Source organism: Sphaerodactylus townsendi, linkage group LG04 (genome assembly GCF_021028975.2).
Source record: "Sphaerodactylus townsendi isolate TG3544 linkage group LG04, MPM_Stown_v2.3, whole genome shotgun sequence".
Taxonomy (NCBI): domain Eukaryota; kingdom Metazoa; phylum Chordata; class Lepidosauria; order Squamata; family Sphaerodactylidae; genus Sphaerodactylus; species Sphaerodactylus townsendi.
In genome coordinates, this window is record NC_059428.1 from 148,591,326 (window position 1) to 148,612,960 (window position 21,635).

At 48.1% G+C, this 21,635-nt stretch overlaps 1 protein-coding gene across 1 annotated transcript; it reads right to left on the reverse strand.

The window, feature by feature from the left end:
• Positions 1–571: 571 nt before the first annotated feature.
• On the reverse strand, positions 572–21,428 carry TBL3 (transducin beta like 3). Its single transcript, XM_048495361.1, has 22 exons — positions 21,282–21,428; positions 20,467–20,518; positions 20,263–20,358; positions 19,720–19,767; positions 19,314–19,455; positions 18,963–19,047; positions 17,680–17,850; positions 16,971–17,046; positions 16,451–16,547; positions 15,160–15,365; positions 14,512–14,653; positions 12,561–12,619; positions 10,882–10,985; positions 9,945–10,086; positions 8,709–8,939; positions 7,301–7,371; positions 6,290–6,446; positions 5,389–5,447; positions 4,340–4,443; positions 3,756–3,827; positions 1,548–1,706; positions 572–832 (listed from the first exon to the last, which is right to left on the reverse strand). Exons 1-22 carry the CDS (start codon positions 21,323–21,325, stop codon positions 717–719), a joined length of 2,433 nt encoding a protein of 810 aa, XP_048351318.1. The 5' UTR covers positions 21,326–21,428; the 3' UTR covers positions 572–716.
• Positions 21,429–21,635: the final 207 nt, after the last annotated feature.

A 21,635-nucleotide genomic window follows, 5' to 3' on the forward strand; every position in this document is an offset into this window, starting at 1 on the left:
AAACAAACACAACACCCTTCCCGAGTCACACCTATGGAGTACGTTAAAGCTTTTCAGAACACGAGAGACTCCAGTGTATTTACTAAAAAGAGGGAAGGGTGGAGTCTGAATGAGGCCGCCTCCTTCCATTTGCTCCATCACGCCAAACATGGGCAACAACCATCTCTTGGCTACCCACCACTTCGGGTGGCACTGGCTAGAGCCCCAGCCTCTTCTATCACGGTTCTGAAGAAATAAGGGGGGGGGGGCTCCTCAAAAAACTTCAGGGGGCGCCACAAGGCCTGCCTGCTTGCTGGGAGTTTGGAGGGGGTTTGAATGGCAGCCATCTTTGAAGGGGGCGGGGGAGATGGAATAGTTTACTATTCGATTTTTGGGGATCTCCTAACTATTTTTATATTCTGCGTTGAACCACAAGGAAAAGCAGAATATATCCTAACTATTATTATAATGTGCCTTGAACCACAAGGAAAGGCACAATATGTCCTAACTATTATTATAAGTTGCCTTGAACCACAAGGAAAGGCACAAACATTAAGTCATATGAGCGACAAGGACTCAATGCCTGATACCATTATTTTAAAACACACACACATTTATTTATAAAAGAAGCATTTAGAAACTTGCTACAGGCAAGAACACCAACCCAGAGGCACATCTTGCAGGGCAGCTAGCAGAGGGGTGCCTGAGTAAACGATGACTCCCCACCCTCACCCCAGTCACGTGCTCATGTCTTCATCCTGTTGGGAGGTCTCGGCCAGCCGCATGTTCTGCCACATGAAATCGAGGAAGGTGGCGGCCTGCAACAGGCGGCCCAGCCTCTGGAAATGGCGCTCTGCAAAAACGAAAGGACGGAGAGAGACAGTCAGTGGGCATGCTCTCGAGGGTCCACGCTTTTAAGGCTAGGGAGTGGGGAGATCTCATTCCGACCAGCAAGGTCTGGATCTCAGAAAAGAATTCTTCCTTTTTGGACTCCCACCAAACAAAGCTACTAGCCCAGGGGTAGGGAACCTTTAACACTCAAAGAGCAATTTGGACCCGTTTTCCACAGGAAAAGAAAACACTTGGAGCCGCAAATAATTTTTGACATTTAAAATAAAGATAACACTATATATATTGGGGATTTTTTTACCTTTTACTCCGCTCATTCTGAGAAGCGCATGGATGCGCCCGCCCTGCTGCCTGCAGGGCGGGCAAGGATGAAGCCGGCGGCTCGGCCTCGTCGGCCGCCGGGAAAGCACCCGCCCCGCTCCAACAGGGCGGGCAAGAGGGGAAGCCCGTGGCACGGCCCAGCCGACCGTGGGCAGTTGGTGTGCCCGTCCTGCTGCCTGCAGGGCGGGCAAGGATGGGGCCGGCGGCTTGGCTCGTGGAGCCACAGTGCAAGGGCAGAAGAGCCGCATGCGGCTCTCGAGCCGCAGGTTCCCTACCCCTGTACTAGCCCTTTCCAGCTCCGCCACCGGATACAGAGGACCTGGCCTTCAAGAGGTTCTCTGGAAAGGTTCCTGAATTTTTTCCACCTAGCAGACCGCTGTGTGGGAGGCATCGCTTACCTGTGTAGGGCAGAAGAGACTCTACGGCTGTTTTGATCCCTTCAAACTCCAAGAGAGACTCTGGCGATTCGTGCTTGAGGAGGGTTTGGAGGACTGTCTGAGCCTCGTGGCAGTTCCGTGAATTTGTGTTCCAGCTGACGGCATATTTCAGTACAGACTCTGGAGAATTGCAGGAAAGGGAAGGGGGGGAGGGGCAACAAATGGGCAGTCAGGAAAGCACGGAAGGGGCAGGCAGAAGAAAACCCTGAAGCTGCTCCTGTTATGGACAGCCAATCGGTATGTGCATCACGCTTGTGCTTTTCTAAGACAACAACACTGGGAGAAACACGGTGTTGATCTCCAGTAGAACAGAAGAAGAGTTCGTTCTTATACCCTGCTTTTCTCTCCTTTTAAGGAACCTCAAAGTGGTTTACAATTTCCCTTCCTTCCCTCCATCAGACACCTCGTGAGGCAGATGGGGATGAGAGAGTTCAGAGAGAACTGTGACCAGCCCAAGGTCACCCAGCAGGCTTCATGTGGAGGAGTAAGGAATCAAACCCAGTTCTCCAGATTAGAGTCCACTCACTCATAACCACTACACCACACTAGATTCGAGTCCAGCAGCCTCTTAGAGACCAACCAGACTTGTGGAGGTATTTATTTATTAACTTCATTTAAATTCTGCCGTTCTCCCCATTTGGGGACACAAAGCAGCTTATATCATCTGCTATTTCATCCTCATGTCAGCCCTGTGAGGTAGGCCAGGCCGAGTATGTGACTGGCTTAAAGTCACCCAGCAAGTTCCCACAGAACAGCTGGCATGCAGACCAGAGACACTCAGAGATCTCACTCCAACACTCCAACCACTATGGCACACTGGTTCTCAGATGAAGGTAGCTTTGAATCTTGTGCGAATACCCTGAGGGAGTGAGCTTGTTTTCTGCTGCTCCAGAGACCAGGAACAGGAGTTATGGGTTCAAGGTGAAAGAAAAGAGATTCCATCTAAACATCAGGGAAAACTTCCTGACAGTCAGGGCTGTTCAGTGGAGTAGGAGGTTAAGAGCAGCAGTGGCGTAGGAGGTTAAGAGCTCGTGTATCTAATCTGGAGGAACCGGGTTGGATTCCCAGCTCTGCCGCCTGAGCTGTGGAAGCTTATCTGGGGAATTCAGATTAGCCTGTGCACTCCCACACACGCCAGCTGGGTGACCTTGGGCTAGTCACAGCTCCTCGGAGCTCTCTCAGCCCCACCTACCTCACAGGGTGTTTGTTGTGAGGGGGGAGGGGCAAGGAGATTGTCAGCCCGTTTGAGTCTCCTACAAGGAGAGAAAGGGGGGATATAAATCCAAACTCTTCTTCTTCTTCTTCTTTAACAGTGGAATGCACTACCTCGGAGGGTGGTGGAGTCTCCTCCTCTGGAGGTTTTTTAAAAGAGAGGCTGGATGGCCATCTGTCAGGAGTGTGAAGGTGTGGGGTAAAACCCCTATAGCAGAGTAGCACAATATACTGGAACAGTGTAGGAAGTCAGACTCTCACACAGCAGCTCTGCTTCATAGAAGCGGGTCCTACATTTATTAGTTCACAAGTATAACTCACTCAAGCAAAGTGCTTCACAAGGCAAAGCGAAGACAAGTGTCTCATGGTCCTCAGTACACTGCAGCCTTATATCTGGTTTACTGGCCTATCACAGCCCACTGCCAATCAATCTCAGAATGAGGCTGTCAGGTGTTACCTGTCAGCTGTCAGTTAGATTTTGATGATCAGACACATGTTACATCAGTGCTCTGACAAGGAGTGCATTGAATGTGTGTTCCTGCATGGCAGGGGGTTGGACTGGATGGCCTTTGGGGGTCTCTTCCAACTGTATGATTCTGTATCGCAGATTCAACTCCTGGTTCACTGAGAAGCTCTCTGAGTGCCCCTGGGCCATCACTCTCCCTCCGCTCCACATGCTGTCTGCTCTAGGGCAAAAGGGGGAAACGCAGCCTGCCAATTCTGTGGCACTTGCACACACGTGAACCTCCCTTATACTGGAACAGACCCTGGGCCCACCCACGTCAGCACTGCCTGCTCAGATTGGCAAGAGCTCTTCACAGACTCAGGCAGAGCTCTTTCGCATCACCTTTTAACCGGAGATGCCAGGGACTGGACCTTGGGACTTCCGCACGTGAGGCAGAGGCTCCCCTACGGAGCCACACGCTTTTCAAAGGCAAACCATGATACCCAACCAACCTTTCTGGTCCTTCCGCAGCTTCAGGAGGTTATTCTCCAAATCCTCCTTTCCCCCAGTCTCCTTGAGGATAGCTACAAAACAGCCAAGGCAGCCAATCAATTTCAGGGTACGCCAAAAAATATAAAACAAGATTAGCTGTCCCCCAAAGTCAGCCCTGCTCCTGCTTGGATGCCCAGAGAGAATGGGAAAAATGAAATAGTCCAGTTGCACCTTGCAGAGGGGACAGAGTGACCAGCTGGGTCAGTCCTTTTATTGCTTGAAATTCATTCCTGCAAATGCTCCGCTGCTTATTCAAGTTCGGGCCCAACCACAAAATTGGGGAGATGTGAGTGGACATTAAATGAAGCAGGTTCTCTTAACCTTCAGGCTTCAAAACATCACATTTCTGTCCCTCTAAACCCACCTAAAATTGCTAAGGCAACTGCCATGCTATGCAGATGTGTGGGGAAAAGCCCCACTGAACGAAGAGTGTGTAGGATCAGCCTCCAGGGCCCTTGAAGTGCAGTGTGGAGGAGGAGGGGAGGGAATGAATTTCACTGAGGCTACAAGACGGAGGGGCCTCCACTCCTCAGCAAGACATTACCCTTCACTACCGTCAGCACGGTGTGCGGCCGGTCCAAGGAGATTGCCAAGCCCAGAGCTTTGAGGTACTGTTTCTCATGCAGCCAATTCGACAGCTCCTGGTCTCTGAAAGCACAAGGCAAGAACGAGATGGTTTGGCTCAGCAGCAGCCACAAAACAACACAGCATTTATAGCCTTCACGAATGTTAAGACCAACCTAAGCCTCTGGATGTTGGTTCTGCAAGTCGGAGGCCAAGAAGGGCACTGATTTTCCCTTGCCAGCTATGACGGGGATCAGCCCCACACATTCACACCCCCACCCACTCTTCATGGGTGTCGCTTGTCTCTCCTGATTTTCTTTTTTGCAATCAGCCACAGCATTTAACACAATGCAGGTGGCACGCTCATTACTTGCCTTTGAGGTCGGCGATCTGGAGGCTAAATCATACGACCAGGGATACAGTTCCGTATTTCATGTAATATCCAGCACAGACCAGAACTAACATTAGCCAAATGGATAATCCAGTATCGTGGGCTGGAAAACAGCCACTAGGGAATGGAGGAGCAGAGATGTCTCCCTGTGCCGGCTCAGTTCAGAGTTTCTCCTTTTTTGGGGTGTTGTGGGGTTTCCAGGCTGTATGGCCATATTCCAGTAGCATTTTCTCCTGACATTTCACCTGTATCTGTGGCTGGCATCTTCTGAAAATCCTCTGAAGATGCCAGCCACAGATGCAGGCAAAACTTCAGGAGAAAATGCTACTGGAACACGGCCATACAACCCGGAAACTCCACAACACCCCAGTGATTCTGGCTGTGAAAGCTGTCAACAATACATTTCTCCTTCTTTGTTTACCAGCTGTAGTACCCCTGTCTCTAAGCTACTGTGTTGTGTTTATGCGGGCTTCTCAAGGAGTAATTTTTGTAGGCTTTGCAAACAAGTTTGTGAAAACAATGTTTACATCAGTGTTCAGGGCAGCCAGGAATCTGTGTACAAGCTTCTCACAGACAGGTTGCCTCTCCAACCATCAGCTACGCACCCCAGTGAAAAAAACCGCTCAAGGGTCACTCACTTGAGGATTAGCTCTTCCTCCTTTGCCTGCTCCTCTTCAAGTTCAATTTCTGTGACATCCTGCAGAACAAAAGCACACAAGAAGGAAAATAAATTTAGGGGCTATGGGGGAATGGCCAAAGAGAATGACCAATCATTCTTCAAAGCTATCTGTGCTCAGAGAGGTAGGTGCCAGGGATAAAAGGTGCAGCCATAATGTGGCAAACTTCAAGCCAAGAGAGGAAGAAGAGACGAGTTTGGATTTATATCCCCCGGTTCTCTCCTGTAAGGAGACTTGAAGGGGCTAACAATCCCCCCCCGCCGCACCAATAAACACCCTGTAAGGTGGGTGGGGTTGAGAGAGCTCTGAAGAACTGGGACTAGCCCAAGGTCACCCAGCTGGCGTGTGTGGGAGTGCCCAGGCTAATCTGGTTCACCAGATAAGCCTCCACAGCTCAAGTGGCAGAGCAGGGAATCAAACCCGGTTCTCCAGATTATAGCGCACCTGCTCTTAACCACTACACCACTGCTGCTCCTGAATGGAGGTGGTTTGTCATTGCCGGCTTTGGTATGGGCTTCCTTGATGGACCACATACAAATCAGCCTTGACGCTCCTTAGCTGCTGAGATCTCATCAAGGTGGGGACAGCCTGGGTTATCCAGGTCAGGATAACTTACAATTATAGTTATATTACTTTGCATATATTAGGATGAAAGAAGAAATCAGAATGTGTACATTTTATTGACTGCAAAATTCATAATTTGCCTAAGAACATGTAGAGATTTGAGACAGAAAATTCTGGAGAGTTCAGAGAACATTTAGAGCACTGTTCTTGCAGACATAATCGCGATGCAATTAGTATGGCGGCATCGGAAAGGCAGAATTCTGCCCAAGTTCTGGCAGCTGGGATGGAACTCTGTTACCTTCCACAGGACAATGCAAGAATCACTGGATCCCGTCACCACCAAATCGTCCAGCTTGTTGGCATGCAGCCCCCAGACCTTGTCCTCGTGGCCATCTATGGTCTTCACGCACTCGTTTGTTTTTATTGTCCAGAGTTTCAGGAGGCCATCAGAGCCGCTTTAAGGAAAGGGAACAAGATCAAAATGTCTTGAGATCCAGCATACTAACAGGCAAAACAGGGCGAGGCATGTGAAGGAAGAGAGATCCGCAAACTGTTGCAAAGATTGTGTTCGGGTCGCTTGCAAATATAGGTTTCCTTCTCACAGCATTGCAAGGATCTTAGACTTCATGTCAATCCAAGTTTCTAGTCCACAGAGGATACAGTAGAAGTGGGAATCTTTATGGACTGTTCAAAAGGTATGTTTAGTTTGGTGAAGAGAAGGTTAAGAGGTGACATGAGAACCGTTTAGATATTTGTTTTAGATATTTGAAGGGAGGTCATGTTGGTGAGGAAGTGAGCTTGCTTTCTGCTGCTCCAGAAACTAGGGCCAGGAGTCATGGGTTCAAGGGGAAGGAAAAGAGATTCCACCTAAACATCAGGAAGAACTTTCTGACTCTCAGGGCTGTTCAACAGTGGAATGCAATGCCGGGAAGGGTGGTGGAGTCTCCTTCTTTGGTGGCTTTTAAAGAGAGGCTGGATGGCCATCTGTCAGGAGTGCTTTGATTGTGTGTTCCTGCACTGCAGGGGGTTGGACTAGATGGCCCTCGGGGTCTCTTCCAATATGATACTAAAAGTCTCAGGCACCACTATAACGTGTTCAGTGAGAATTTTTCCAACCTCGATTAGATTAAAATCTCAACACCTGCCGCAGAATCCTGCGGGTTCTCCCTGCCCGGAGGCTCCACCAGAAGAGAAAGCAGGAGGTTTGGAGTCTGCTGGGACACCTCCGTGACAGGCAGTGGGGGTTATCAGAGTGCAACCAGTCTGGCCACCAGCCTGAGCAAATCACAATGTTCAAAAGAGAACACACCTGCTCAGCACCTGTGTTCCTCGGCTCAGAAAGATGATCTTGAGGACGGAGGCATCGTGACCTTCAAAAGTCTAGGGAGGGGAATGAGAAAGGGAGACCGGCATGAACAGAAGAAAAGGATGCTGCAAAAGCCCCAAAGGCACCTTAGCTGTGTGCGCCAATCCAGACGTTCTTGTCGCTTCAAAATAAGACCGAGCAACCAGCCCTGAACCTTTGGGGAGCAGCGGGAATAAAACGGAGCCGGAGAGAGAGAGCTGGTTTGTATTTCCTGCTTTTCGCTACCATAAGGAGTCGCAAAGCAACTTACAAGCTCCTTTCCCTTCCTCTCCCCCAACAGACACCTTGTGAGATAAGTGGGGCTGAGAGAGTTCTGAGAGAACTGTGAGCAGCCCAAGGTCACCCAGCAGGAATATAGGAGCAGGGAAACAAATCCGGTTCCCCGGACAAGAGTCCCCTGCTCCTGTGGAGGAATGTGGAATCAAACCCAGATTAGAGTCCATCATTCTTAACCACTATTCCCTAATAACTCAGCTTTCAAGGTGAATAAAGCTTGCTGTCAGAACTCATGAGATATTTTGCTAGAACGGGGGCTGCTCCCACAACAGGTTTCATGGAGAAAAGATGTACACCACTTCTATTAGAAGTCTGAAGAACAAGACTAACATTTACAAGTGGCACTTCAGAGAAAATAAGTCCGCCAAATTGTGCGCAAATTGTCTTGATACTTCCAGAATTTGAAAATTCTGAAATACAAACATCAAGATTCCTTGGCTGTGATTTAAAACTCAAATGCTCTCCTGTGCATTTGTTATTAGGAGTCCTCTAGTTGTAGGCATGGCTGCCATTCTATTAAAAATGTAATGGAACATGTTTCCAGTTCTTAGGGCAGCTAAGGGGGGGGGGGGCGGGGGGAAATCTGGAAATCAATGAGCCATTTTAGAAAACAGTTGCGTTAGAAGTTGACAGGCCTGCATATCTTTTTAATCTTTCTCTCCAACTAATTTATCTGCCAATTATTGAACTTTTTTTTCTTAAAATAGATTAACTCCCTGTTAATATTAACTTCCGATTAATATTGTAAAAAAAACAACCCATCCTCAAATTCGTCTGTAGGAGGACTCAATCCAGACTGCACAACCTGGGCTTGAAAAATGCAGAATACTAAATCTCTAGCCAATAGGTAAAATCTCAATCTACCAAAAATGTTTTTCGCCCCTCTTCTTTCAAGGAGCTCCGGATGGCATAAGCCTTCCCCGCATTTATCCTACAACAGTGAGGTAGATCAGGCTGAAAGTGCACGCCCATAGTCAGGCAGTGAACTTTAAGGACACCATGAAAATTCAGATCTGGGTCTCTGCGCTGGAGTTCTCAAACTGCTATACCACGCTGGCTCTCAATCCCTAGGTACCTTCAAACAGCTGAAGTCCTGAAGTCCCCAGATTTTCACAGAGCCATCTGCCGATGAGGTAGCCAAGACCTGGTCCACAGGCGAGAACTGCACACACCAGACCCCCCGTTTGTGTCCAGAGAAGACCCCCATGAGTGAGCAGTTGTGCGAGGCCCACAGCTTGGCCATCTTGTCTTGGGATCCTGTGGCTATCAGCTTATCGTTGGGGGAAATGGCCAAACTATTAACATCCTAAACAAAGCAGGGATGAAGAGAACAGATCAGCTGCCATATCCTTTTGCAAGCCACAGAAAAGGAGAGTCATAAAGGAAGCAGTTTCCAAAAACTGACATTAATCACAGCCCTAGAGGAACATTAATATTCTATTATCTGGTTTGGACGCTTCCAAAAAGAAACAGCTGTTTGTTTTACTGCACTTTTACCCCATCTTTTACCAATAAACTCAGGGGGAAATTTGTGGTTCAGTCCTCCTTCATACTATCATCACAACAACCGTTCATACTATCACAACAACCACGTGAACTTTATTTAGTTGAGAGAGACATGGGAGAATGACTAGCCCAAGATCACTCAAAGAGTTTTATGGATAACAGGGATTTGAACCACTATGCCATAACAGTTCTTTAAAAATGTTTACCTAGCGTTTTCCCTTGACAAGGCTTCCTGAAACCAGTAACAGCGACAGCTGTACAGAAACCCAATGTGAGCCAGACACTGTGTTGCTGCTCTCTTATTCACAAGGAGACCTGCAACTCTGTGATTGTTCTGACATTAGAGTGCGAACTATGCATAGTTTTAACCAGGGTTTGCAAACAGAGCTCCTAACCCAGGTTGTAAATTCTGGTTTGAAGTTAACCATGGTTGGCGGTGGAATTGTTCCAAATGTCACACAGCAACACAGTTGGCCCCAAGAATGAAAAGGGAGAGGGAAACTTAAGGCTGAGAAGGGAAGAATGTTACAGCAGACATCTAAACTCCAAACAACAGTTGGGAAATTGTATGCTTGCCCTGGGAACAAGAATCTACTCCAACCTTCTTGAGAGTGACATTGTGGCAATTAAGAAAACAGAAGAGTAGGTTTGGGGTTTTTTTTGCTGGAAAACAACCCTTGCCCTAATTGTTTACAAAGTTGTTCCCCCAGTAGTACCTGCCATTGGCCAATATGTTTCCAAAGCCCTGTGGGAGAGACACTGACATCCACAACCCAGCCCCTTCCACATTTCATCCCTGCATTACCTTGTCATGCACTTTCTCTGTGAGCTGGGCATGAAGGATTTCGGGGCCAGCTGCTTTTGCCTTGGCACAGAGGGACTCTGGGAGATTCCACACTTTGATAGTGCAATCTTGGCTGGCCGTGACCACAAAGCTCTCTTTCATTCTAGACAGAAGAGAGGCGGAGGGGAGGGAAGATTGCTGAAAGTCAGAACAAAGGTCAGAAGCGAAAAAGAACCAAAAAAGGGAAAACAAACACACGCATACCTGTGCAGAGAACGAACCCTCTTTGACCCAACTAGTACTGAGCAGATGTTTTCCCCCATACTGCCCTTGCCAAATTCTAAGATTCTTAAACTATTTCCGCGCTGTCATCACTGAAAGATTCCCAGCTGCAATTCTTTGATTCTTTACAGGAAATGACACAACTTTATTTGGTCAAAAAAAAAAAAGGAAAGAAAGCACAGACTCTGGACTTCAAGCAGGTGAAGTAACCAAGAAAATCCCAAGAATGGTGAAATTGGCCCAGTATTTGTTATGATCTTTGGTCTGAAATAAGTTCCTGGCCTTCCTGTTGTTGTTTTTTTTCCCATCAGACTCAGAAGACCAAAGAGCCTCAGTCTACAGGATGCGACCAGGATGCACCACAAAGGAGGATTTCAAAGACCCCTGGCCAACACAGCACAAGACCCCTGGGTTAGCAAGGGGCCCCTCCTAGTCTCTTTGGGACGTGCTGGGGAAATTAAAAACACACACTGTGCTCTGCCCAGTTATGGGGACATTTTAAGCCACCCACTTTCCTGAGTCCAACCTTGCAAGAAAGACAGACAATGGTTTGTATCCTGCCGTGTATTTTTCAGACACAACAAGTCAGCAGAGTGGGCCAAAGGGAGCCACGCTGCCCACATTCTCCTGCCCAGCAACACAGAGCACGAAGCAAGGAGGAGGGGCTTCCCTTTACCTGGAGCAAGCGATCGCACCCACTCCATTCGCGTGTCCTGATCCTTGGGCTACACAGACAACCTGTCCAGTTTTTTTCATCCGCCAAAGTCGGAAGCTTTTGTCCTGAAAGCAGAAAAAGCTTGGTGGATTGTTCAGAACAAGGCACAAAGGGGCCCTGATGGAGGGGACAGGGTTCAAGACACGTTGGGGATGGTGCTGCAGGAACACCCCAAAATCTCTTGCCTAGGCAGTCACTTGAAGAAGAGTAGTTTGGCTTTACGGCACAAAACTTGTCCAGCTAAGGAGGAAACGATGCCCACTTTGGCCTGTGGAAGCTGACAGCTGCAGACACTTTGCCATCAATACCAATAGGTTAGAGGCCCTTCCGCACATGCAGAATAATGCACTTTCAATCCACTTTCAATGCACTTTGCAGCTCGGTTTGTCGGTGTGGAAGAGCAAAATCCACTTGCAAACAATTGTGAAAGTGGATTGAAAGTGCGGAAGGAGCCAGAGACAATCTGTGCTGAGGAGTATCAAGGGGATTCCTGCCCCAGTCAAAGATCAAAGGCTGGGGAGGTCATGTTTTGAATGTCCCTGGCCCCAGGCCCCCCTGTCAAGCCGTCTCCGCTGCTCTTCTTCCCTTAACAATGCTCCCATTGATCCAACATGCACAGGTGCTCTCCGTGCCCTCCCGAGCGAAGGCCAATGAGACACCCTTGATTAGAGAGCCGGGGACCAAACAACAGAGAAGGGTAATTAACAGCAGCAAGGGCTGTGTCTCCATGAAAGATGGTTTCCCCTCCGCAGTGATGAGGCCTCTTATCATGCTGCCGCCCCAATCCTCCTTTCTGAGAGGACGGGAGAGTTGACTTGTGGGAAAGAAAGGGCTGGCTGGCCACAATCCCTGGGGGTGCCGGGGCTGGGCTTTGGGTCAAATGTCCACCACCTCAACATGGGGGCCTGCAAATGCAGGCTGTAGAGAGATTCCCCCGCACCGCAGCTTGCCGCCATCTTCACTCCTTCGTGCCCTTTTCCCAGTACAGTCTAAGAACTGAAACGCTAGAATGCCTGACATGAAGAATGGGGGAAGCCCCTCAGACCACTCTGAATTAGACTCATTATTTATTTCAACCTGAAGCTGACAACTACCCAACTCCGCCATGGGCTGAAATAAGCAAACAGAAGGGCCAGGGGGGCCTCTGGGGCTTTCCGAAGAACGACAAGACACTCCACACGCAGGGCTGGCGTTGCAGGCTAATTCACGCCAGCGCACTCTTCGCTCTTCTCTCTCAAGAGTCAAAATCTCCAAAATGGCATCTGTGTTGCCAGAACAGGGTCACAGCCAATCCACACTTGAAGAGCACATGTTTCAGTCCAGAGGCTCCAACTACTGGGGCTGGATCAAGCTGGGAGAACGGAGCGGGACAGGAAGGAGGATTTGTACCCAGTCCAGCCAATCCAGAAGAGAAAGAAGAAGAGTTGGATTTATATCTCCCCTTTCTCTCCTGCAAGCTTTGGAAGCTTCACGCTGTCTGCCGATCACAAGAGCTGATGTTGCGTCACTGGATTCCCTTGTGCAGCCGAAGGCAGCTCTAAGGCTAGAGGGAGCACGGTCCAATATGACACCCTGCCCTCAAGGTATGATGTTCCTGGGTTAAGCCCTGGAAGCCCCAGTCAAATCCAACAGGTGTTTACCTTAGAACAGCTGACAAACAACTTCCCTTTCTTGAAGACATCCAGGGCAAGAACGGTATCTGTGGGGGCAGGGAGAACAGAGAAAAATTATGTTGTGTTGCGATCTTCCACTCAGAACTAGTGGAATGTCGTTCGATTGCACTGTGTGTCTTTCCGGCATTTCAGCAACGATCTCGTCTCTCTGACTGATGAACCAGCAGAAGCCTGGGTGATTGGGTTTTAGACATATTAGTAAAACTCCCTGAAGCCCTGACAGCCTGTAACTGACGTGATGAATTCCACCACTCAACCATATTTACTGCAGGGGGAATACAGCACACAAGGAAAAACTGTCTTGAAATACTTGCCTGAGGGTAACCTAAGGACTTTCTAACTAAGAGAAAGGAAAACTGAATACTGAATATTCTTTCACCAATACCTGAGTGTAAATATCTGTATATATCAGTCTGAATGTAACATCTTAGAGGAACGAAGCTAGAGACCTGGACGATATTCTAACCAAATATGAAGTCACAACAACAACTTGTACAAAACGACATTTCAACTTACCTGCTTCATATTTCTTGTTATTCTGTTCCTGTAAACAAAAACTTCATTTTTCTCCTTTTTAAAGTTATAAAGCCTCTGGTGACAAAGGCCGTTTCCGCACGGCCTCCCTGTCGTCTCCACGCTGGCGAGAATTCCGCCGGCGTGGAGGCGAAGGCCGTTCGCATGCACGCATGCGGGCGGCCGCAGCAGAGGCCGGCAAACGGCAGGCGGCTCCGCACGGAGCCGCCTCTTCTCCCTGGCCCGTCCCACTCACCTTGTCGATAAATTAGCCTGCTGGCGTGAAGCCCATGCGCTGCCCTCTGACCTCCAGGGGTGGGAGGACAGGCGATGAAGCGTTCAACGGCCAGCAGGCGCTGGGACAAAGTGGGAGCGAACCAAGCTAGCGTCGTCCCGGCAGCGCGGTTCGCACCGCGCCGCCGGGAAGACACTTTCCCCCCAACAACAACCCTTTAAAGGGTTGTTGTTTAGGGCGGCCTGACGCCGCCCTGGGGGGGGGAAGCACAGTCAGGTCAGCGCTGCTGCGTTGCAGCAGCACCGCCTGTGCGAACGGCGGCCTGGGGGCGGCGGTTTTTGGCCCATGCGGAAAGGGCCTAAGTTTATATTTCTGACAGGAAAGGGTTTATTTTGTTCTGCCTGGCTGAGAGGGTCCCACACTGAGAACGTCTTTCCTTGTCATTTTATTTTTTTAAAGGTGGGAAACCACAAAGCAAAATACAACTTAAAATCATCACATTCATGCCACTGCTTTATTTATAAAAGTGGACAAGGGGGCTGCTTAGCTGACGATAGAGATTTTGGGAGGGAAAATCTCCTCAGGGCACTTGTGGGTAAAGGGAGCGCTCCACAGTTGTTAAAGAAGGATATCCACTGAAACCCCTAAGCACTCATGGAAATGCGTCATTAATAGTGCATTGACAAAGAACTCAGATTTTAGAAAGGAAGTGAAAAGTGAAAGCAATGAAGCTTCAAAAACAGATCAGTTACGAGACTAGATAGCCAAAGGGGGAAAAAATAGTTCAGTGAGTCTACAGCTGAGCCTACAGGTCTTTTTGTGTACTTTGTATTGCAGATATTTTTTTGCCCTCAGGTTGCCAAACCCGCTTTACGCTCTACATCCTGTCACAAGAAAACTGTGTACTTTTCACACTGTCAAATCATGCAATACATCTGATGCTTCCTCCAAAATACCACTGGCACGCAAAGCCAACTTAAGAGAATTTCCAAGTTTGTTAGTTTTGTAAAAAGAAAATGCCCCAAAGGAGAAAATAATCGTTGCCATTTTTCCATAATAGCGAGTACTTACTAATAACCCCACCCCTGGACGGTGACCCTGATTTAAAAACATGCTGAGCTGTACTTGGCCCATCTCCCATGACTGACTGAGAACTTTCCTGCCACCTACCTGTGTGCCCGTACAAGATCTGACAGTCAGATGTCGCCAAATCAAAGACTTTGAGTTGGGGGCTGTTGGTGGCCACGACAATATGGGAATCGCCCGGCCCCAGGAATTTAACGTCCAACACTTCTTCGTTGTAACCTGCAAACTGAGGGGGAAGAAGAAGAGTTTGGATTTATATCCCACCTTTCTCTCCTGTAAGGAGACTCAGTGGCCTACAAGCTCCTTTCCCTTCCTCTCCCCACAACAGACACCTGGTGAGGTAGGTGGGGCTGAAAGAGTTCTGAGAGAACAGTGACTAGCCCATGGTCACCCAGCAGGAATGTAGGAGTATGGAAACACATCTGGTTCACCAGATAAGCCTCTGCCACTCAAGTGGAGGAATGGGGAATCAAACCCAGTTCTCCAGATTAGAATCTATCTGCTCTTGACCACTACACCAAGCCAGCTGGGTAGGAAAGCCGCCAAGGTCTACAGAAATACTCCAAGTACATCTTGTGCAGACATAAGCTTTGGCGAAGGGGATGGAGGTTGCACACTTGCAGGGAACAACGTGAAAGGACCAACCCAGGTGGAGTTAGAGAGATCTAGAATCGCCTCCACACCCACAACCCCGATGCCCAGGTGCTTAATCCAAAGGCGCAGAGTCAGTACCTGCTTCCTGAGCTGAAGTGTGCGGAAATCATAGACGACAATGTTGTGCTCCGCACTGACAGTGACGACCTCTTCTCTCACTGGCACCAGCACGCAGTGCACCAAACTGTGCTCGCCGGCCTCCTCCTCCGAAGCCGCTCGGTGGCGGGGCAGTGGCTGGCCGTACATACAAACAGCTGCAGATGCATCCCAGACCTGGAGGATCCCTAAGAGGTACGCACCGCAATTTAAGGAGGATATTGACAAGCTGGAACAGGTCCAAAGGAGGGCAGCCAACGTGGGAAAAGGTCTGGAATCCTATGAGGAGAGGCTTAGGGAGCTGGGGATGTTTAGTCTGGAGAAGTGAAGGTTAAGGGGGACATGAAAGTTATGTTTAAATATTTGAAGGAATGCCATATTGAAGAGGGAGCAAGCTTGTTCTCTGCTGCCTCAGAGGCTAGGTCACCGAGTAATGGATTCAAGGTGCAGGAAAAGAGATTCTACCTAAACATTAAGAAGAAGAAGAAGAAGAAGAAGAAGAAGAAGAAGAAGAAGAAGAAGAAGAAGAAGAAGAAGAAGAAGAAGAAGAAGAAGAAGAAGAGGAGGAGGAGGAGGAGAAGGAGGAGGAGGAGTTTGGATTTATATCCCCCCTTTCTCTCCTGTAGGAGACTCAAAGGGGCTTACAATCTCCTTGCCCTTCCCCCCTCACAACAAGCACCCTGTGAGGTGGGTGGGGCTGAGAGAGCTCCGAGAAACTGTGACTAGCCCAAGGTCACCCAGCTGGCGTGTGTGGGAGTGTACAGGCTAATCTGAATTCCCCAGATAAGCCTCCACAGCTCAGGCAGCAGAGCTGGGAATCAAACCCGGTTCCTCCAGATTAGATACACGAGCTCTTAACCTCCTACGCCACTGCTGCTCCTTAGGAAGAACTTTCTGACTCTCAGGGCTGTTTGACAGTGGAATGCACTGCCTCGGAGTGTGATGGAATCTCCTTCTTTGGAGGTTTTTAAACAGAAGCTGGATGAACATATGTCAGGAGTGCTTTGATTGTGTGTCCCGGCATTGCAGGGGATTGGACTGGATGGCCCTTGGGATCTCCCATGTGACAGCTAGTTTTCTCAGAGTCTATTCTCAGGAACCGCTTCAGGCTTCTGTTTTTCCACAAGCACAAGATTCAAGAAGGGCCACAAATCACATGAGCAACAAAAACCAAGGCTGCTTTCTGACACACACACCACCACCACCACCACCCCCCCCCTGCCAAGTTTGCAGTCTGTGACAGGTGGACGAAAGCATGAAGTGTTTGGCTCACCTTTGCTGCCTGCGGTGAGGAAATGAAGGCCTGGTTTCTTAATCCCCAGGGATGAGAAATCTACTCCTTCTGGCAGCAGGACGACAGATTCGACACTCTGAGATGGAAGAGAGAAAGAGTTGGTGATCAGCAAAACATGATCTTCGGCCATCATGAAAGTTGTGTTTGTACACAAAGAGACACGGTGGGTTAAGAACTTCTGTGTGGGTTGACTCTCTAGTGAGGGTTGAAGGTGTGGGCACACACCACAAAGATGGACTTTTAAATCTGGAAAACTGAAGTAACTGTTTGTGTGAAGACAATCAAGCACTCAACTAGGCAGGGAGAGGCAAAGGAGTAACTATTCATTTAGAAATGTATCTACTGCATTTTCTCCAACAAGAGACTTTAAGACCATTCACAACATGCCCAGCGGCGCCATCTTTCCTTAACAGGTCAAGCACAGTTCCGTGCAAGAACGTCCTGAGTGGTCCCAGTGTCTCAAAACCCTACTGAAGCAGGACATTCAAAGTAACTTCACCTCATAGACAGGGATGACCCTCTTGACTGCTCTTGTGTTCAGATCCCACACGGCACAGATTTTATCACGACCGGAGCTGCAACGAAATACAATATTTCCATCAGTCTCTTCCAACCAAAGAATCCCAGTGCCATTACAGGTGCAGGGATTTCAGAACTACCTATGCTGGATTGGATCTACAGTCCCAAAGTGTATTTCACACTAGGCAACCACATGCTTACATAGTCTACAAAAAGGGCATGGCATTCAAAGCTTCCCAGGTCAGCTATTCAGGTACACTGCCTCTGAAAACAGAGGTTCCATGGTGGCATCATGATCAATTGCCTTGAATTCCTCTAAAACTCTGCAAAGCAATCCAAGCTAGCAGTCCTGAAGAATCCTTGTAACCAATCTGAAAATACCGGCTTGTCTCAAGATAGTGAATGTCACACCCATTATACAGCAAATCAGTACAGAAGGGCTTCACTCCTGAACCCAAGAGACATGGGTTCAAATTATGCCATGACCAGTTGTGTGTCTTTGGTAAACGGATGGTCTTCCAGCCTGAGTTTCCTACTCCCATTCTCCAACCAGATATAAGGGCCTTCCTTGGAGATTTGCTATGTTTTAATAGCTTCACAATGAGACAGACATTAAAAGTTATAATCACAGGACCAGCCAATTTCTACAAGGAAACAGAATGTGATAGTAATCCCTTTCGGGATCTTACCTGATGAGTGTCTCTCTGTCTGCAGAGAAAGCCAGGCAGGTGACTGCGCTGTAGTGGCTATCAAGGAGGGCAACACACTTGCTGGTCTGCAAGTCCCAAATGCGGATTTTGTAGTCCATGGAGGAGGAGAATAATTGGAGCCGAGAGATGTCAGGATGGAACTTGACAAGGCTGAGGAAAGGGACACATCAAAGATGCACGAGAGTCTTAAAGACCAGCATGGGCTTCCCAGCATCCCCCACTGTGAGGCCTTGCAGGGGACATGCTCAGAAAGGAATTTTTGCGCCATTTTGCTCATGAGCCATTTGTGAAGGGGAGCAGAGTAAGCAGGTATATGCAGCAGTGTAAGCAGCAGTGGTGTAGGACATTAAGAGCTCGTGTATCTAATATGGAGGAACCGGGTTTGATTCCCAGCTCTGCCGCCTGAGCTGTGGAGGCTTGTCTGGGGGATTCAGATTAGCCTGTACACTCCCACACACGCCAGCTGGGTGACCTTGGGCTAGTCACAGCTTCTTGGAGCTCTCTCAGCCCCACCCACCTCACAGGGTGTTTGTTGTGAGGGGGAAAGGGCAAGGAGATTGTCAGCCCCTTTGAGTCTCCTGCAGGAGAGAAAGGGGGGATATAAATCCAAACTCTTCTTCTTTTATATCAGTCAGTAGTATCTCTTTCAGGGTCACCAATGCGAAGTTTAAAGAAGTTCACAAGCTCTAACAAGATGCTGAACAAGAGACTACCTGATCTACTCCACCTGCATTTAGACATAACTACAATTTGTTGTAAAGAGCACACTCCTGAGAGAAGGGTCTTTTCAACCATGCAATTTCCAGTACTAAAAACAGACTCTTTCTCAAAAACAGACCAAATACTGGGGACATGGTCTCAAAGCTGTCTCGTCCAGCTTCCTGCCTACAACTGTATGATGAGGCTGAGATCTATTTAAAACAATCCTGTAGACGGAATTTCAGACCATCTAGTTCCGTGGTGGCGAACTTTTGGCACTCTAGATGTTATGGACTGCAATTCCCATCAGCCCCTGCCAGCATGGCCAATTGTAGGGGCTGATGGGAATTGTAGTCCATAACATCTGGAGTGCCAAAGGTTCGCCACCACTGATCTAGTTGTTTCAAAAAGGAAAGACGGCAATGCCCTAAATCAAACGGCAATTTCTTCTGGAATGGATGAGAGCTCTGAAACCAACAAGAACTGCAAAGTATTACAGTGTGACAAATCCTCTAGACCCAACTTCTTCTAAAAGTGCAAATTCAAATGAATGTTTTCCTTACTGAACAACCCCTGATGAGCCCTTCAGGTTGTGGGTGCAGTACTGTTTGATAACATCCCAGATTTTGATGGTGCTATCACAGCCACCTGGAAAGAGAAAGGAGAAAAGAAAACTATCCACATCACAAAAGGAAGTTTGCGATAGAATCCAAATTTTGAGGATCCAAAGCCCACAAGCCCCTTCCAGGTATTCAGGAGAGCATATAAGGAACAATGTGCCTTTCTGGCATGCCAGACCACCTGACACTTCTTATGACCGCTGGAGAGATGATTCCCTCAAGAGGAGTGTGCTCAGATTTAAGCCACTTCAGAGATTCCCTCCAAAGGTCTAGGAAGAAGAAACCAGGCCACACCTGTGACTAACAAAGTGGACGTTGAGTCGAATGCCATGCTGGCCACGGGAGCCACGTGGATCGCCTTCCACGTGCGGGTGCACGTGTTCTCTCGCCACTCCCACTGCTTCAGCAGCAGTGCCTTGCTAGCTGTCACAAGGATCTAACACAAGCAAAATTGAATAACATGTTATCAACTTACAGAATGTGTGGGGCTTAGGTATAACATTATTGTTCAAGTTACACAGCAACATCTCCAGGTTATGTGCAAAAGGTATTCATGGAGAGTTAAGTTTAATACTTGCAGCTGATGCAAGGGGTCTCATGACACTCATCTTTTGCTTGGCTCTTGCATGACCCCCCCCCCCCCCCCCCGCCCGCTCTTCCCATTGTAGAATTTATTTTTGGCAATGCTATGATCACTCACTGCATCATCGTCGCTGAGAACAAAATCTGTAATATCCTCTTGGTCATCCTAGAAAAAACAGGAGTCATTCAAGGTCTTGATGATTTTAAAGAAATGAATAGTTTAGTTTAACATGCTTTCCTTAACACAGCTTGGTTCTTGAGTCATAGAAGTAACACTGAAATTTCCTTGGATGACAGCTTTGCTACCTCTGATCCAAGACTGGTTCAATAGCACTCCTCAATTGATCTCCCTCCCTCATTAAGTGAACTCTAGTACTTTTCAAAGGTGTAATATGAACAAGAAGAAATGCTTGTATGGAGATATTCAACATCCATAGTGCTTCAAAAATATTAGCTCACAACAAACCTGTGAAGTAGACCACCATTATTACAAACATACTGCTATTTGGGGTAAGAGAAGTAGTGATGCCAGGAGACAGCAGCTTGTTTAAGAGCACCTAAAGATTTTGAGGCAGAGATGGGAGTTCCCTGTTTCACAACTAAGACCTTCAGCCCAAACGAAGACCTTTATCTGGAAATAAAGGAACACATGCTACATTACCTGTTCAATACTGTGAACAAGAGCTCCTGTTGCTATGCATAGTACATGAACTTTGGTCCCACAAGAACAAAACATATATTCCCCATCTTGGCTTATCTAGAACAGAAACAGGAAAGCAGCTCAGCTTCTTATTTTTACTTCCAACTGTATTATTCTATTTAGTACAAACAGTCAATAAAGAAAGAAAGTCAGCTTTGGCCTTACCTGAACTCGCCCTCCATTATAGAAAGGCTCGATTTTCCTGGACACAGCATAGCTGAAAGAGCAGAAAAAACAACAACACACCAATTCAGTGACAGCTTCAAGAAATCACTTTGCATCAGTACTGCTACATCAATGCAAAGCTATTTTATACCAGCAGAAACCCTGGATGTGACACAGTGTTAGGACATCTCTCCCTCAGCAGCTTTATTCCAGATCTTAAATCCCAAAGGGAGATGCACAGAACTCGATTCTTAGTCCAGGACTCGATGCACAGTCTAGGATTCACAACTGCCAATCCAAAGGCCCCCCATATTATTTCCATTATGCACACCTATGCTTTATGCTGCAATCTAGGGCATGTCTATAACATCAGACTGGGGAAACTGATGTTCAAATCCCGTCTAAATCCCGTAGCATCCTTGGTTACCTTGAGCCTATTCCCATTTTCTTTTAAATTAACCTATTTATTTCGTGCATTTCTTTTATCCTCTCATTCTCTAAAGTCGACACAGCAGCACATATGGTTCGCTCCGCAACCAACCAAAAAGAAATACTGCTGGGATATGAAGGGAGAATCTTTATTTGGCCCTGAAGTTCGCAGAGCCTGTCTCTTTTCCCCAGCCTAGCCTGAGGAGGGAATAGAGAAACGAGCACCAAACACGATGGCCCAAGTGCCACGGAGGATAAAGACGTTCTTGACAGGCGTGCAGAAGAAATGCACTTTGGACATGCTCAGAGGCGCCCCCTTTACGACGCCAGCAGCCCATAACAAAACCACGCCGCGCCCATCTTTGTTCCCATCCCTTTTTCCTCACTTGGTTTTGAAGCGCACCGGGAGGGTCGGCGCCGCCGCCGCCATGTGAACCCTCACGCCAGATCCACTCACTTTCCCCGCAGAGAAAAGCGTGCTTCCCGTCGCAGCCGGTTACTTCCGGCGCCGAGCTAGCCTTCGTTCTGGCGCGTCGAATTGACGTCATTGTAAACAGAACACTCAAAGGGGGGACAGCAAACGTCTAGGAACCCCCAGGAAGCAGCCAGGGAAGAAAACACGCATTTAGCAACTTTCAAAAGTCATTTATTCCCATTCCAGCTTTTGTGAGCCAAGGCCTTCTTGATCATTTGGAGATGTTATTCATTTTGCTGGTTCTGGCGGGTTTTCCGGGCTGTGT